Source organism: Eretmochelys imbricata, chromosome 2 (assembly GCF_965152235.1).
Source record: "Eretmochelys imbricata isolate rEreImb1 chromosome 2, rEreImb1.hap1, whole genome shotgun sequence".
Classification (NCBI taxonomy): Eukaryota; Metazoa; Chordata; order Testudines; family Cheloniidae; genus Eretmochelys; species Eretmochelys imbricata.
In genome coordinates, this window is record NC_135573.1 from 241,937,866 (window position 1) to 241,956,440 (window position 18,575).

Here is an 18,575-nt window from a genome sequence, read left to right on the forward strand (position 1 = left end):
ATACTACCTTTAATGAAGACAAACAAGTTAAGGGTATTAAACAATAATAAATGTGTTACAGTATTAGTCTGTATAACTATAGATTTCTTTCATTAATATAACAGATATAGATACACTTCAATAGTTGATAAATGGAAAAACATTAGCATAGAATTCATACTTTAGTTCTAAGTTTTTCAAAAAGACAAAAACCTTCTACAATTAACCAATGTCTTGAATTATGACTAGATATAAGGATAGCTTTCATTAAGTGCCTCTTGTCTATCTATGACTGATGAATTAAAATTTAGCTCTACTCAAGTTATGGATTGACTGAAGATCACAAAGACCTCCTGATATATACTAGACAAAGCTATCTCCCTTTTCCATCTGTAAATAAGGACAATAATTGTGGCAACTGATGGACTTTGGAGAATGTTAACTAGCAAGTTTTCTCAGAAGGGGCAAAGAGGTGCAGCCTTTTTGGTTTGTCAACACTATCCCGGTATATACAATATCTGAGTCTGGGGAATAAGACGGCTCTTGCAGAAGGCTAGAATATTTTTATTAGCAGTATCTGAATTAGCTAAGTCTCTGAACATTGTTATAGCAATAAAACACATCAAGGAGTGCATTGGTGGGCTAATGGTTCTTGCTTTAGATGGACTGTGAGGCATGAACGCTTTCACCCAATCACCTGAGAAGTGCACCTATAGCTTACTAACACACATCTCATGGGAGCTTATTCATATCAGAACATGGGTCATGATTCTAAATTCAACTTCTGGGGTAATTTTTTCCACCGGAAAACAGAGTCCCTGGTAAAGAAAAAACAGGGGAAAGTTTATACTGACTTCTTTTTTTTTTACACTATTTTAAAAATATTTGATTGACACTTGAATTTTTTAAAAAATTATCTCTTTCCTTCTTTGGTCTTGGGACTCAGAACCTCACCTCCCTTCTCCCATCACCCATGAACCCAGCTGCCCTTTCTGGCTGCAATTTGTGTTCCAGTAACCATGTTCGACTTTATAATAAATTGGGATTCCAAATTAGTTTTTTCCCCCCCAATAGTAAGTGGTCCTCTGGCCACAAACTGCTGATGAAAGGGCAGTCAATTTCCCAGGGGACAAGAGGAGACTCTTTCCCCCCCCTTCATCATTTTCTGTCCCAAGCTCTTCTGCCAGCCCCAGTCATCCTTCTTTCCCTCTGTAAAGCCTTATGTCCACACAAACCTTGCACTGGTTTAACTAAAATATTTTTAATGGATTTTGTTTAAACCCCTTTGTAGATACACTTGGATCTGTTTACACCAGACTTACATTAATTAAGGGCATGGCTACACTTGCAGATGTAGAGTGCTTTGAGTTAAACCAGCCTTTGGAGAGCGCAGTAGGGAAAGCGCTGCAGTCTGTCCACACTGACAGCTTCAAGCGCACTGGCGTGGCCACATTTGTGGTACTTGCAGTGGCATTGGGAGTGGTGCATTGGGAGTGGTGCAGCTATCCCAGCATGCAAGTGACTGCAACGTGCTTTTCAAATGGGGGCAAGAGGGGCATGGAGTGTGGCAGAGAGCGTTGTGTGTGTATGTGGGGGAAGAGAGTGGGTTTTTGGGGGGCTGAGAGCATGTCAGCATGCTGTCTTGTAAGTTCAGACAGCAGCAGACCCCCTCCCGCCACAGCATTCCACACTAATGGTTGCTTTGTCTCAGAGCAGATAAGCAGCCGGCTGCCAGAAACGGAGCTCTCAGAGGACATATCTGCATTCCTGCAGCGATTCCAAAGCAATGACAAGAGTGGCCACTTGACTTAAGGGGATTATGGGACATTTCTGGAGGCTGATCAGAGCGCAGTAATGCAACACCTCGTTCACACCAACGCCCAGGCGTTTCAGCCAAGGCGCACCAAGCATTAATCTTCTCGCCGAGGTGGAGTACCGGGAGCGCTCTAGCCGTGGAGTCAGAGCACTCTATGTGCCTTGCCAGTGTGGACGGGTAGTGAGCTAGGGCACTCTGGGGCCGCTTTAATGCGCTCTACCTTGCAAGTGTAGTCAAGTCCTTAGACGAAGTCAGTTTTAAATAACGCTTTTATTAAACTGTTGACTTTTATTGATGTTGAAAAATACTTGCCTGTGGTGTGTCTTTCTGCATTGATGTGGTAATTTTAAATTTTGTTCGTTTACTGCTGAAGTTCATATTTAATGAAAAAGTAGACTCTGCTTCTATATCTTCCTGCAATAAAAAAAAACACATTTATGAATGTTAAAATACACAAATGTTGCCAAAAAGCATAAACAGCATACACATTTTTTAAGGCGGCTAACAGTTTATGGGGAAAATTAACACACCTAAAGAGGACTCTCATATGCACGGTCAGAAGTCGACTGCAACTTATTAAAGTTTTGGAAATCTAAAGATCCATTTGAATGAAGTTCAACTTTTCTCATGCTACAGCTTATTTGGGATGTAAAATCAGCTTATTTTAGAACCAAAATGAACAGAAAGAACACTGCCATATATAAACAGTGTTAATCAGTTCAAACAATGAAAGCAATTTTTTTCTATTACTGAAACTAGTTGTTTTAGTATTTCTAAAATACAATTTGGAGAGACTTTTTTGAGAACACACAGTGCATTTAAGCCAAGAGAGGAGACTACGATTTCCATTTATCTATAGAAGAGTTTTGGGGAGACTGCTGCATTTTCCACAGTCAGTCATTCTATACATTGCATGGTTTGCTTGAACAATAAAGAAATTAACACCTACAAAATTTTTATAGTTGTAGTGTACATGGTGATCCAACTATGGGTCCTCCCATCATTCTAATCGTTGCTCTTTCCAAAAAACGTGTCTGTTTTTAACCCCTCCATGCCCGATAGCCATGCTAGCTGTTCACTGTGCTCTGAAGACAATGACTCTAAACTGGCCAGCAGGATGACATGTAGCTTGAGCACCTATCTTCTTTACCAGTTTCCAGTCAAGTAATCTGTACAAGTACTACCAATTCTCCAACCACAGTAAAATGGCAAGTTACTGGGCTCCTTCATAGAGTACTTTGGAATACTGCCTACATACTGGCTGGTTCACATGCCAGTATTTAGAACACAGGAAGTCAATATTTAATCGAATGACATGCTTAGGTAGCAACTTTAATTTCACATTCTACAAGAAATCTATCTTATTAAATTAATATTTTTTGCCACTGAGGCACAGTGTAGACAATACATTAAGGGTTAAGGATCAGCAGTTACAAGCAATATAGCATATCAAAAACTTAACAGTTTAAGCACAATAATGCTAAGTATAAATCAGAACAAAAATACAATCTAGGCCAAACAGCCACTAGGAAGAAAATTATTCGAATGAACCAGTGAATCTATCACCAAGGGGGAAAAAAGTTAATTTCCTGTCTTTCTGAACTTGAACAGAAAGGAAGTATGGTATGTAACATATGTTGTGCTTTGCATTTTCTTTCCTAGCTGCTGTGTGGTTCAGATATTGGTAAAGCACCTGCAAAACAGAAGTAAGTGCATTTCACTATTTTAGCACCCTGGAGTTCACCAACTTATGCAATAATAAGTACGCTGATAGAATGTGCACAGCTCAGCTTTCTCATTGTTGGGTGGCGTGAAAGGAAGACATAATTCGTATAGGTATTTTGGTACATGAACACTCTAGCTCAGGGGTGGCCAACCTGAGCCTGAGAATGAACCAGAATTTACCAATGTATATTTCCAAAGAGCCACAGTAATACATCAGCAGTCCCCCATTAGCTCCCCCCGCTCCAGCCCACCAGCAGCGCTGCCAGTCAGCACCTCCTGCCTGCTGCAATCAGCTGTTTCGCATGTGCGGGGCGGGGGGCGGGAAAGACGAGGGGGAAGCAGTGAGTGCATGGCAGGCCCGGGGGAAGGGGCAGGGACCTTGGGGGAAGGCGTGGGCAGGGCCCAGGGCAGAGCAGGGGGTTGAGCAGTGAGCACCCCTTGGCACATTGGAAAGTTAAAGTCTGTAGCTCCAGCCTCAGAGTCAGCGCCTATGCAAGGAGCTGCATATTGACCTGCATGCGGATCTGGAGCCAAAGCTCTAGCTAAAGGACAGACGCATACAAAAGTTATCATATCAAGAAGGAAAAATTACAAAGCTATTGTACTCCCCTTCCAGTCAGAAGTGATGTTAAAAAGAGATCTTTTTAGTTAGTGGGCATAAAGTATCAATTTGAGGTTCCAGAAACAGAAAATTATGAAAAGTATTATACATGAAAGTCAGAGATAGGAAAGACCCATTAGATCAGAGGTTCTCTACCTTTTTCTTTCTGAGGCTCCCCCCCAACATGCTATAAAAACTCCATGGCCCACCTGTGCCACAACAGCTAGTTTTCTGCATATAAAAGCCAGGACTGGCATTAGAGGGTAGCAAGCAGTGCAATTGCCTGGGGCTCCATGCTGCAGGGGCCCCCAGAAAGCTAGGTTACTCAGGCTTTGGCTCCAGTCCCAGGTGGAAGGGCTCAGAGCCCCATGCTTCAGCCCCATGCAATGGGACTTCAGCTTTCTGCCCTGGGCCCCAGCAAGTCTAACCGTAGCCCTGCTTGGTGAACCTCCTGAAAGCTTTTCGCAGCTTCCCCTCCCCCAGGGGTCCTCGGACCTCAGGTTGAGAACCGCTGCATTAGATGATCTCGTCCAGCCCCATAAGGATAGAACACAATCCCCTGACAGAAGACATATCAGATAGTAAATAGAGCATTTCTCTCATATATGCTACCTATTTTTTGCAAGCCTTTTGGTACCTTCAACTAAAAAAACTTTTTATTTCATGGGCCACTTTACTCTAAGACTTTAAGAGACAATACTGAACAAGTGGTTTGGTTCCAGCATCTGGTCAGTGCCTTTGCACTGCCTCCATCCCAGGCCATAACAACTCTTCTTTACTCCAAAATCAGCCCGGCTCTAGTGGAGCTATGCTTAGAGTTTTCACTGATCGTTATTGCCTCTGAAGCCCTAAAGGGAAGGTTTCGCACACAACAGGGGCTCAGCAGAAAAGAGAATACTGCCTCAGCTGTATTACCTTTTCAGCAGACCCTGCTGGTGTACAGCCACTGTGAGGAATTTGGATAGCACGTCTGTTCGTCTATCCTCCCCACTGGCTATTCCATCCAGAGGTGGGTGCTAATGCCTTTCCCACAGGGATCTGAGAACAGGCATAGGGGAAAATAACACGGACCTAAGTGAAGAGCAAACACTTTTTTTAAAAAACAAAACAAAACAAACAATCATGAGAAAACAGAAACAAACCATGACTGGAAATGTTACACATTCTCTTTGTGACATTACAACGTACCTTGTCTAAGTCATGGTTGATCATTTTGACATCAAGTAACGATTTGATGGTTTTTGTCAGTTCCTTCTCATTCATCTGTGTGCTATCCTGAAGCTCTTTATAACTGACAGTTTCACTGTTGTTGAAGGCAAGCAGTACTGCCATTTGGTATGTTGTGACCATGGCTACATAAGGTTTACACAAATAGTTCATTTTTACTTCACCTGTAGTAGTAATAATAATAATAATAGTTTCATAAACTGGTATAATAAGTTTGCAATTATGTTGTAAAGTCATATAAGACTTGAATATTAAAAGCTGCATGTGCAGTCCTGGACACACACTATTACAGATGTGCATACAGATCAGGGATTTTCACGGGTTTTAATCTAGCTGTGTGTGTAGTGTACACCCTGTTTGTGTAGTCATTTTTGTATGTGTGTATGCAAACAGATTAATGGACTTTTAAATTAAAAATTCAGTATGCTATAGGTATGCAACATGTTTGAGAGATGAAGTGAAGCCTGCTAATATTGCACTTGGACAGGGCAGAATTTCATTTATAGTAATGAAGAAAGTAAATCCCAAATAGTTTCATTGCATTACAATGTTAAAATTGCTGTTAACACTGTCTTAAGTAAGGATGCACAATGGAAAAAGAGAATTTTCTACAAAGGGAGTTTTCTGTATATTATAAGTTTCTTTACATTTCCCTTGAAAAAAATAAGCACCGGAGAGAACTTGTGGGGGTGGGGCGGGGTGGGGTAGGGTAGAACTAGACTAATGGGGATCCTCAGTTGTCATACCCGTGCATTCATTTGAATATGCAATGCACTGCTGTGTGCTACTCTGACTTTATCATTCACCTTTAAAAAATAGGCTATGGTGCTCAATTATTAAGGACCCGGTTTACTGAACTATTGGAAATATAATGCAAGTGACTGATAGTAAATCATGGCTTAATTAATGCTACGAATCAAAGTAATATAATTTATATAATTTAGAATGAGCAGGGAAAAAAGTAAAATCATCAATTTTATGGCTCACGGAACTAAAGGATAATAAGTTAAGTTCCCTTTAAGTTGCGTGGCCACGCAGCAGGCTATCAAGGGACATGCAGGAAGGGAGAGGCACCCCTTCCCTGGCCTGGCCCGGCCCTCCCCTGGAGCTGCTGTAACTGGGGAGAGGAGCCCCTACCCTGGCCCAGCCCAGCCAGAGCTGCCGCGGCTGGGGAGAGGCACCTCTCACCCGGCCCCAAGCTGCTGCGGTGAGAGAGGGCTGGGGGGAGTCCTCACTCCCCGCTGCAACCCCGGGGCAGCCTGTAGCCCAACCCCCTCATCTCCAGCTTCCTCCTAGTTGTGAATCACAGAGCGGAACCTCATGCAACAGGCCAGGGAAGCCAACTTATTATTAATTTTTTTAAAATGGTAGTTGGCAATATAACTAAACTAGTCTCACTTAAAACTTTTGTGTACTCATGTTAAGCTAAAAGGCCACCCAAGCAGTCAAGCAGTACAGAACAATTAACTGGTTGTAGGTCAGCTCATTGGATAATAACCCAGAAGTTCTGCCATGGCTTTTAAAGCCTACAATGTACATCAATGTTTTTTTTTTTAAACCAATAATTGGATGTAATTAATTATATGCATAAAATGTAGATTATAAAAGATTAATTAAGAAATGCTGCTTCAGTAAGGGCAAAACCATGTTAATATACTATGAATGTAAAAAAAAAGACACATGGCTTTATAAAAAACTGTTTCAAATTGGAAAGGAGTTTATATATATGTAGAACAGAAAATTATTTATTGCCTGTTATGTGAAGCATGTGCTATTTTGTAAGTTTTCAACACACCGGAAATATGCATTTATTTTACCTGTACAGAGATAATGTAACCAAGTAAGCTTCCTCCCACTGAAGTGCTGACTGTAAAATAATTCAAACTGTAAAACAAAAGTCATCTTCAGTTATATCACTTATAACTATTTATAGCCTTAATAATTCACTGTCACATTACTACCATAGTTAGTAGAGAAGAAATACTAATTTAATATTCAATATTTTGTACCTACACATTTAAAAATACTACACAGTATTTCTTCATATATTTACAAGGTGTAAGTTGAAAAATTTGAGCTTTTAGTTTTGACCAAAATGTCTTAGCCAAACATGTTTAAATCTATATATTATAATTTGAAACCTAAGACTTTAGAGACTGAATACGTCAGAGATGACATCAAGAAATCATCATATGAATTAACAATCAATGCTGTAGCTCAGTATTGTTCAAATACAAGTGTTGTCAATATTGATCCCAAAAGAATAAATTGATAAAATTTGTATAACAATTATTAAAATATTGTACGATTATTATAGTATTAATTAGGGTATTAAAAGTGCATTACTACTATTACGGTTGTTACATTGTTGCTTCTATCATCATATGCACAGTACAATTATATTTGTAACCTTTCCTTTGATGCAATCATAATCCTTCATACACTAATTTTGATTCACTGTTTCAATCAAATTAGAAAACCCACTTCATTTGTGTTTTGATATAATTTAGCTAGATCTAGCTGTTTTGATGGATGTTGCTATTAAAGCAAATCATATATAATTATTACATATTATGATATATACACATTATCTATGGTGCTGCAAAAATATGGAAATAATCTAGATTAACATCTCTCAGAATAACTTGCATCAATAAAGAAATGTAAAAGATAATTCAGGAAATGTACCATAACATCATGTACTAACCTGACTGCTTACTCATGATACACATGATGTAATAAACTACATTAGTGTTTTAAATTTCTCAGGTATGAAAATTTGAACAAACAACGGATTTTCAACACAAATTAAGAGGTCTGGAGAGTCAGATAATCAAGAAAGTTCCATACAATTAATTTATTTTAGATTAAATTTATTCTAATTTCAGAAATTTATTGTACACTACAAATACGTACCCATTTTTATTTTACCTATTTCCTCCATACATATTTATTTCAATAAATTAAAGGAAGTGGATGCTTAAAGAAGAGTTATTATTAGAAAGACCTCAAAAAGCAGCTTTTATTTAATTCCCCAACCACAGGGGTGACGACTTCTCAGAGCATAGCCCACTGACAGCCAGAGATTACAAAAGAATAAAAAGCTCAGAAGAAAAACAATTATTTTCTCTTAATGATTTCTTTGAAGCCGTTTTGAGCTAGATCTATAGAGATTTTGTATCTTCCTGAAGTAAGCTCAATTAGTTGTAAGACTCTACTGACTAAAAGTCAAAAGCAGAATGCACCATATTTTGATTAACACAACTCTAAATGGCACAATAAAGTCAGAAATACAAGTAAAAGCTGTAGCTAACATTTAATTCTGTACATCTACAAAGGAAAGAAAAAAAAAAAAAAAGAGGACGATATCTAGTAGCAACATGGCCATCAGATAATTCCCTCATTATTATTCACAACAGGGGTCCAGCGAGCCACAGAGATATACTACCCTTAAAAAGCAAAGAGTGTCCTTCAAAAGCATCAAAGGTGGATTGAATTCCCCTTTACGGTGGCATTGGCCAGCCTGTGTGGATCATATTAGTATTGTTTCACTTTGCAAACAGTTAAAAATTAAATTTCAACATCACAGTCACAATCCAAATAATAATTTTCAAAGCACAGGATCGCTACAATTTTCCATAAGAGGCAATAAAAAGGAAGAACAAGATATGAGCACAGTCTGTATTTCGGAATAATTCCCTAACGCAACTGAAGCCTACATCCTCTTGAAGTAGGCACTTTTAAGAGTATTTCTATGAGTGATATTTAGTCCAAATGGCCCAACATTTTAAAGTTATTTAAAGAACCCTGTCAAATGTTTTTAAACATGTTATAAAAAAGAATTGGTTCTAACTCTTTTTAAATATGTTACTTTTTAGGTTGTTTTTTTTCCTGGAAAGCAGGAAACACTTTGCAATCCAGTTTCCTCTCTCCTTCACTACTTACATTTTATATCATTACATCTGCTGCTAATGTGTTTTTCTAGACATGTGCTTAGTATTGATGAGCCAACGAAGGCACTATGTAAGCAGATTAGCTTTTATCAAACCCACAAAAGTAAGGGCCTAATTTCTTTCTAGTAGGCTAACAATTGAGCAGGACTAACCATCACCAAGTGCAGATCGTGCAACCACACCCACTCCATCCCAGTTTTCAGAGGTGTCTCTGGAAACAAAGTTAAAGTACAAACAAATTTCACTACTATTTTGATGTTTTTAGAGAGTAATATGACCTCAGATCTTCCACAACTGAGTTATCAAGATCTAATTGCCAAGATTATTAAAAATGAGTAGTGACTCCGGGTGCATCAATTTCTGGATGTCCTCCCTGAACTTTGAAGGTTTCTGATTTTCATGAAGTGCTGAATACCCACAACTTGAAAAGTAGTCTCCTTTTTAAGGCACATCAAACCAGACACCCCAAAACTGAAGCACCTAAAATCATTGGGCTCTTGAAAAACCTTAGACAACATTGTTCAACACAGTAATAATCTTGTTCATTTCTTCCTCCTTTACGTTTTTACACACGTTTTAGTGCTTCTGTAAGGTGTCACATTCATAGCGCTGGAAACTGATTTTTGGTGCGACTATTTTAAGACATTTCAATATAGATTTATCATGCTCATATTACAAAGCCACACACAGAAAATATACACAATAAGACAAGAGGTCCAAGGATACAAAGATGTTCACTTAGAAATGAACAAAATGAATGGCTCCTCTTTTCCTTTTAAAAAAAAGTCCTTAATAGTATCTTCCCAGTATTATTGGACAATTTTGTTCCTCACCTGTAAATTGGTCTTCATTTATATACACAATTTGTCAATCCTGGCATTGCTGGGAAGTCTTGAGCATGGCTCTTGTAACTGAGGTGGCTCTCTAGAAGATTCTTGGAATCCAGTTCCCAGTCTAAATAGGCAGTGGGTACTTCATATTACCAGTAGATTCTTCTAAAGCTTAAGCATCCACATCTAACAGTAATTTCCTATCAACAACAAACAGTAACTTTAAGAAGGGAATAAAGGATTGGTGGATTGTTATATATGAGAAAACCAATTTACAGGTAAGGAACAAATTGTCCCATTCTCACACCATATGCAATCCACCAATCCTGGCACTGCTGGGAATTAGTAAATTGTAAGGAAGAGAATGAGGGAGTGATCAAGGAAGGAAATGAAGTATCTTGACTGATATGAAAAACTAAATTCATGGGGACTACACATTCCAGAGTGGTTCACAGGACCCCTTTGTAAGGAATGGACTGCATGAGAGAGGTTCCTTAACAGATATATCTTCAAATTCATTTTTCCTGTGAGCTAAAAGTAATTGTAACAAGAAAAGTTAGTTTGATGCTGTGGATAAAGTTAGCAGTCCCCAAAAAGCTCAAACAGAAGTTGCAACAAGGCTTGCAAAACCAGACTGTGTATGGGACAGCATAAAGGTAGTCCAATCCTTTCGACTGCATGAAGAAATCTAGAAATACAGGGGTGAGACTGCAGTAGATTTTCCCTTACAGATCCTCCAAGCTCCTAGTGCCACCATCTAAACCTGAAATTTTGCTGGAACCTTTTCTCAAAAAACAGATAAATATAAAGGCAGTCCCTTGACTGAACCTTTGTTACAGCTGATGCCAGGCTTCAAATATGGATCATACCCATTGGTAAGTCTTAGTTCTAATATTTTATTTCTTGTCAGGATACTGCCCAGCAAAAGTCCAGAAGTCTCAGCCTCTCGTTTCCCAGCTGAAAGGGACAAGAAGCTAAGGTTCAGGAGTTTGGTTGGACCCTGTGGTCAGGATGTTCTTTGGCTATGGGAAGAACTTAAGCAGGTTTCAGGGACTTCTCCTTGAGACAGGCCAAAAAAAGACAGTTTTGCCTTGGGTCAGTTTGGCCCAATCCGACTTCTCTTGGCAATGACTTTTAATAATAACAGAGGAGGAATGTATAGAAGAGCACGCTTGAACACTTTAAAGGAGAAGATGTCTATTTTCCAGATTGCTTTCTCCCAATGCCTGAAGCAGTACACATTAAAACTGCTGTTATAAGATGCAAATAAAGTATATTTTTGAGAAGTTCCAGAGCTCTAAGATCTTGAAGAAAACCTGCCTGCCTGTTCATCAATTAGTCCAGAGACACTCCCATACACAGTTGATCTTCTATCATCTTCCTTTAGGCCTACGTCAGAACCCCCATGAAGCACCTTTCTTCAGAAGCTGAATGCCTTTGTCTGATAGTGAAGGTAATGGCTGACTAGTTACAGCATTCCACAAGGACCATTCTGATTCCCAGAAAAAAACAAATTTCTTCAGGATAAACCTAGTGGCCCAGAATTCCAGTCAGCTGCTACTGCACGGAGCCTCCCTCTTGTACATGGTACACGAGGAAGCCAGGTGACTAACCCAGCCCCTCTCAGCTTGCATTCATGAAGATCACGATCACGTCAGAAACAGGCTTCCCTTCGTGCAAGCTCTTGGGAGCTCTTCCACCATATGCGGAAATGAATTACTTGTGTTGGAATGGTGGTATGCAGGTATATGGTCTCTCCTTAGCAGTCTCATACCAAAACAAAGCCTGGAGAGAGGGAGAATTAAGGATGGGTTGATAGGATACCAGAATGCATAGAAGATACAGAATCTAACACATGGTTATGACCAGGTTGTACTGAACCGTTTAGTTTGTGGGACCTCTGACCTATGAGAACCACCTTGCTGAGGTGAATGTGAAGTTGAGTGCCTAGGAGGACCATGTCCCAGGAAAGTAAGAGCTCTTACAGTGCACCATAAACCCATGGTCTGGAAGAAGAGAGAGAGCACTTGTCCATAAGTATGCTGGAAGAAAGGAGATCTCATAAGCAGGTTGTTCAAACTATGAAAAACAAGGATTTCCCCCCACACACTGAAGCTGGTACCATTATCAACAGAATTTTTAGGAGACTTTTAGAGCTAAGAAAAGATCAAAGGACAGAACAATGTACTAATAATATAAGTCTCTCAATAGCAAAACAAATGAATGTGGAATCAGCCATATAGACTGGAATAAGGAGGTAAACTTTATTGTATCCTTTGAGAGGCTGAAATGAATCTAGTCAGAAGGAGACAAGTTCAATGATGTAGCCCTTTGACAATCACAAAGCATTGGTCCTGATTTTCATCTGGGCCAGTAAAAACCAAAAACAGTTACTGACCTTTTGTAACTGTTGTTCTTCGAGATGTGTTGCACATGTCCATTCCAATGTAGGTGTGCGCACACCCCGACACAGTTGCCAGAATTTTTTTCCTTGGTGGTATCTGTTGGGTCAGCTCTAGCGCCCCCTGGTGTGCTCTCATAGGGCTGGTATAACGGGCCCTGATGAGCCCGCGCCCTTCAGTTGCTTTTTACCAACCACTTCAAGATAGGAGATGCTGGGTGGGCCTTGGAATGAACATGTGCAACACATCTCGAAGAACAGTTACAAAAGGTCAGTAACCATTTTTTCCCCCCCAAGTGTTTTCACATGTCAATTCCAGTGTAGATGACTCACAGGTAGGTGCACTGGAGGTGGGCTTGGAGCTTAAGGACAAGCAGACTGCAACACTGTGTGACCAAAGTAGGCCTCATCTCTGGCTTCTTGAGTGATAGCATGCAATGCTGAGAACGTGTGCACCGAGGACCAGGTCCCAGCCCTGCAGATATGGTGAACAGAAACTTAATCCAGGAAAGTCGCTGAAGAGGCCTGAGATCTTGTGGAATGAGCGATCAGGTTTGGCAGAGGGAGAGCCCCCGCAAGGTCATAACATGCCTGGATACATGATGTGATCTGAGACAAAATCCTCCGAGCAGAGAGGGAAGCCCTTTCATTCTCTCTGCTACAGCTAAGGAGAGCTGCAGTTATCTGCGGAACGATTTGGTCCTCTGAATATAAAATGCCAGAGCTCGTCTGACATCCAAGGAATGAAGACATTCCTCCCTATCTGCATGCAGCTTAGGATAGAATACTGGTAGGAAAATTGGTTGGTTGCAGTGGAATTGAGAAAACACTTTTGGGAGGAACTTTTGATGCAGGTGTAGCTTCACTTTATATTTGAAGAAAACTGTATACAAGGGTCCGAGGTGAGGGCTCGGATCTCTGAAACTCTCCTGATTGATGTAATGGCCACCAAAAAGGCCACCTTCCAAGCAAGGTGCAACAGTGAGTGTGTTGCTCGGGGCTCAAAGGACAGGCTCGTCAGTTTTGATGAGACAAGGTCTATGTCCCGGGGCGGGGAAGATATGAGCTCCTTTATCTGAGGGAACACGGTCTCCATCCTTTTGAGAAAACAAATTATCATCTTGTGAGAGAAAACTGACCTACTGTCGACCTTCAGATGAAAGACTGAATTAGCTGCCATGTGGACCCTGATTGAAGAAAAAGCTACGGCTTGCTGCTGCAAAAGTAGGAGATATTCCAGAACAAGCTGCAATGAGGACTGCATAGGTAGAACACCAGGATTGGAAGACCAGATGGAGAATCATTTCCACTTCGCCAGGTATGTCGCCCTAGTGGAAGGTTTTTCTGCTGCCCAGTAGGACTTTACGAACCTGCTCTGAGCAAGCCTGCTCTTCAGAGTTCAGCCATGAAGGTTCCAGGCCATCAATGAAGAGAGCTGAGGTTCAGGTGGAGCAGCTGGCCATGGTCCTGTGTGATTAATCCAGCAGTGGAAGCTAGATTAGGACCTTCACTGAAAGGTTTAGGAGGGTGATGAACCTTAGTGCTGTCCGGGCCATGAAGATGATTCATGTTTGGTCTTGCTTGATCTTCGACAGAACCTTGTTAATTAACTGGGGAAGGAAGGGGGAAGAAGAGTGAAAGGATAAAACAGGCAAGTTATCCATGCTAACAGGAAGACATCCATAATAGACCCAGGGCTAGGTCCCCTCAAGGAGCAGAACTGCTGGCATTTCCTGTTGTCATGGGTTGCAAACAAGTGTATATGGGAACTACCCCACTTTTGGAAGATGTCCATTGTGATATCCAGGAGAAGGGACCACTCATGGTGAGAAGGACCAGCTGAGGCGATCTGAGATCTAGTTCTGTGCACCTGGTAGGTGAGATGATCGGATGTGCCAGAAGGCAGCTTATCAAAGTTGAGAAGGGGTCCTCCTGGAGCAGGGCCTTTGCCTGCAAATAGTCAAGAACTGCCCCGATGAACTCTATTCGTTTGATGGGGATAAAAATAGACTTCTGGTCATTTATTAATAGCCCCAAAGTCGGGAAGGTCGAATGTACGAGATCTATGTCGGGCTCCCCCTGAATTCTGGCCTGACCCTTGATTAGTCAATCACCGAGATACACGAAAATGTGAACTCCCCTTTTTCTGAGAAAAGTCACTACTACTACCATACACTTGGTGAAGACCCACGGGGAGCTGATAGGCCAAATGGCAGAATCATGAATTGGTAATGGGTCTGGTTTGCAACAAATCTTAGAAACCTCCTGTGTCCTTGGAAAATTGATATGTGCAAGTGTGTGTCTTTCAAGTTGAGGGTGGTATAACAGTCCCCTGGATTCAGTGAAGGGATGAAGAAGGTCAAGGAGACCATGCAGAACTTCAACTTCTTGAGACAGTAGTTGAGCTATCACAGATCTAGGATCGGTCTGAGTTCCCCCCCGCCTGCACGCGCCCCGGCTTTCGGGATCAGGAAGTAGCGGGAATAGACCCCCTTTCCTCTTAGCTGATGCAGAGCCTCTTCCATGGTCCCCATCCGAAGAAGGGACTGGACTTCTTGCTTCAATAGTTGCACATGAGAAGGGTCCCTGGAGAGGGGCAGGGAGGGTGGGTGGGAAGGTGGGGTTGACAAAAATTGGAGGGTATACCCAAATTCTTCTGTGTTTAGGACCCAGAGGTCCGAGGTAATGTGGTTCCAGGCGCTGAGGAAATGGAACAGACAGTTGGGAAAAATAGAGGTAACTGGATCCTGAAATGAAGGGTGCTTCAAAGGGACAGACTGCAACAGCATGAATGCCTTGTTCTTTCTCCTCCTCTGGAGGTGTCTGGGCAGTTGAGAGTAGAAACGCCCAGACTGCTGGGGCCTATAATGCCTTCTAGATGCTGCAGGTGAATATACAGGCCCTGAGACTTCAAAGTTGCCTCATAGTCTTTAGGGCAATAAAGCATCTACAGCTTAGCATCTGTTTGCTTCAAATGGAAGGTCCTGCTGCATTTCCTAAGGAAACCGAGAGGATTGTAATCACGAGCTCCTGCACATGGTGACAGCCGTGGCCATTGATCTGGCCGTGGAATCAGCGGCGTCTAAGACTGCCTGCAGGGAGGCCCGGGCCAGTGTCGTCTTTTCTTCTACAAGGGAAGAGAACTCCTGCCTGGCACCCTGGGGAACCTTAAATTTTTGCATTGCTTCCCACAAGGCAAAATTATATAGTGACCTAGCAAGGCTTACTAGTTTGCTATGCAGAGCTGCACTCTCCCTGTGGAGCAGGCTTTACTGCCAAACAAGTCCAGCTTTTGGGGACCCTTCGCCTTAGGTCTGTGCCCCGCTTGACCTTGATGGTCCCTATCATTAGCGGCTACCACCACTAAGGACCCAGGAGAAGGGGGAGAGAATAGGAATTTGCAGCCCTTACCAGGTACAAAATATTTTTCCTCCACCCGTTTAGCTGTAGACGGGAGAGAAGTGGGGATCTGCCAGAGAGCCTTAACGGGCTTCATGATCGCCTCATTGAGGGGAAGAACCACTCCTAAGGGGCCTGCCACTGCCAAAATGTCCAGAAGGCCAAGTGCGATCTCTTCCACCACCTCCGCCTGCATGCCCAAATTCAAGGCCACTGCTTTAATAAGTCCTGGTGGGCTTTGTGGTCATCCTGGGGTGGAGATGCACTGGTGGCTACCAGGGTATCATCTGGGGAAGAAGAGGGGGAGGCGGGTAAGGACTCTGCTCTTTCCTCTGTGTCAGCAGTGACCTGAGGGACATGCTCCAGCAGCTTGGTACCAGGCTCAGTACTGGGCTCAACAGCAGAGTCCAGGGTCTGGTGTCTTGCAGCACGGAATCAGAAGCGCCCTACCCTCTGAGGCTACCGAATAAGAATGCCTTGAGACGGTGCCCTGGCCTGGTGGAAACCCACAGAGGTTCCAAAAAGGCCACTGGATCGGTGCCTGTCCTCATGGTCCACGTGTTCGAGGCACCACTGCACTAGATATCCCAATATTTGTAGGACAGGTGCGGGGAGTAGCATGAGCGCTCCCAGTGGTGGGAAAAATAGGACCTCACCTCCAACCCTGATGAGGAAGATGAGCTAAGGTGAGGGGACCATGGAGGTGCCAATCCTCCCGGTGCCAGTTAGTGGTTCTGTGGGGACATGTGGGGTGAGGCAATTAGAGGGGGTTTACCCCTGGAGAGTGGTTTCAGTGCCATTTGGAGGCTGGGGAAGGGCTCTTTGCCACTTGACGACACCAAGTCCTGGATGTCAGAGGATCCTGGTACTTGCATGAGCAAGTCCCTAGATGCTGCATATGCCTCCAGAGTGGACAGTACAACAAACTGTCTGGTACGCTGCCTGCTGGAGGATGGTGCATCCCTCGATGGGGTATGTGGAACCAGAGTCAGTAGCGGTGCTGATGGTGGGGGCTGCATCAGTGCCAGAGAGGGAGATTGGCAAGACATGAGTCTCACACTATTCCTGTCCCCTTGCCTGCTCCCTTTTGGTATCAGGGAGCAACTTTTGTCTCAGTGCTTGTGGTGCCTCTTCTTGGGCAAGGCGGAGTGGTGCTGAGAGTCTCGATTGGCGGGAAGCGCTCTCCACATCAAAGCAGAGGTTCTCAGTGCAGAGTCTGATTGCGGCTCCGATGCTAGCCTCTGGGCTGCCTTCATCAGGAGGACCTTCAGTCTCGCTGCCTGGTCTTTCTGGGTGCGGGGCTTGAACTCCTTGCAGATCTGACAGCGATCCTTCCTGTGAGTTTCCGCTAAATATTTTGGCAACTCGACTGCAGGTCATTCAATGGCATCGACTTGCTACAGGAAGAGCACGGCTTAAAGCCTGGTGACTGAGGGAGGCATACCTTGTCACCGGGAAGCGGACAAGCCTCTTCAACAAGTGTAGAGGTGTCTGGTTTCAAAAGATTACTAAAACTACTTTCAAACTAACTAGCTACTATAACTATATATACACACACGCAACAAATGAGAGGAAACCACTGGAGAAGATTGCCGAAGCAACGAGGGAAGTTCCAGCAACCGTTATGAACCGGTTCCAGCGAGCAACGAGGGAAGTTCCAGCAACCGGTAAAAAGGAACTGAGGGGTGCGAGCTCAGCAGAGCCCCTTATACTGGCACTGTTAGCGCACAGTACCAGGGGGTGGTAGAGCCAATTTGACGGATACCACTATGGGGAAAATATTCCAGCAATTGCTCAGGGCATACACACCCCTACATTGGAATGGACACGTGCAAGCACTCGAAGAAGACAGATTTAGTCTCTCCTTGATGGGCAGAAGTGGGGTGTGAGCCAACCACTCTTCATTGTTGCTTGACAGAAGCATGGGATCTGAAAGCCTGCACTGCTGGAAAGAGCATCTAGAATAGTAACCTCTGGGTCTGCTCTGAAAAGAGAGAGAAAAGATACTTTGAGTGAAAGGCAGAGTATCAGTACTGCCTAAATCTGGTTTTTGGATGTTTTTCCTTGTTCACCCAAGGAAACTCAAGCTCATTCAGATCTGAGGATTCCTCAATGGTGATGTCTAGGATCTCCTCCAAAGGACATACCTGTGAAGTGAGCCTGAATCATGGTCAATTGAAATATTGTTTATATGTGGAGCACAGCATAGCACAGAACTCAAATAGCATATATCATCACAGGGACCTTTAACAAATGTTTTACCTTCCCAGTATGGTTTCTACATTTTACTGAAGGCTTTTAGGTAAGACAGTGAGGCTCTAGAAGTAACCAGACAGATCAAAGCCACAAGATGGACTGTAGAACAGGAATCCTAATTCCTTGAAAATGGATTCAAGATTTCTATATCAGAGGTCTTGAAGGGTGGGCAACGTGCTTCAGGTAGCCTCCCTATTGGCTTTTTTATTTTCAGGGGACTGGGGAAATAGGGAGAAAAGAAAATCTGGAGAGCTTCAATTTTCAACTAAGGTAAGGCGCTCAGTTCAGACTAACCTACTGTCCATATCTGAATCAACTCACAAAAGCTTACAACCCTCTGAGGTTTTAGTTTTTTCCCCCCCCAGACATTTTTGCCTTTGAATCTCTG

At 42.6% G+C, this 18,575-nt stretch overlaps 1 protein-coding gene across 6 annotated transcripts in view; it reads right to left on the reverse strand.

Moving 5' to 3' along the window:
• Positions 1-18,575, reverse strand: part of CUL2 (cullin 2) — an 86,055-nt gene that overhangs the window by 10,680 nt on the left and 56,800 nt on the right. For 5 of the 6 annotated variants that reach the window (XM_077808307.1, XM_077808304.1, XM_077808305.1 and 2 more), the window contains 3 exons: positions 7,166-7,232; positions 5,310-5,512; positions 2,108-2,209 (listed from right to left, as the gene is read on the reverse strand). In XM_077808307.1, coding sequence (XP_077664433.1) covers positions 2,108-2,209; positions 5,310-5,512; positions 7,166-7,232 — 372 coding nt within the window. Of the gene's footprint in view, positions 1-2,107; positions 2,210-5,036; positions 5,193-5,309; positions 5,513-7,165; positions 7,233-18,575 lie in introns of all 6 variants that reach the window. The other variant, XR_013344964.1, reaches the window with a different exon arrangement.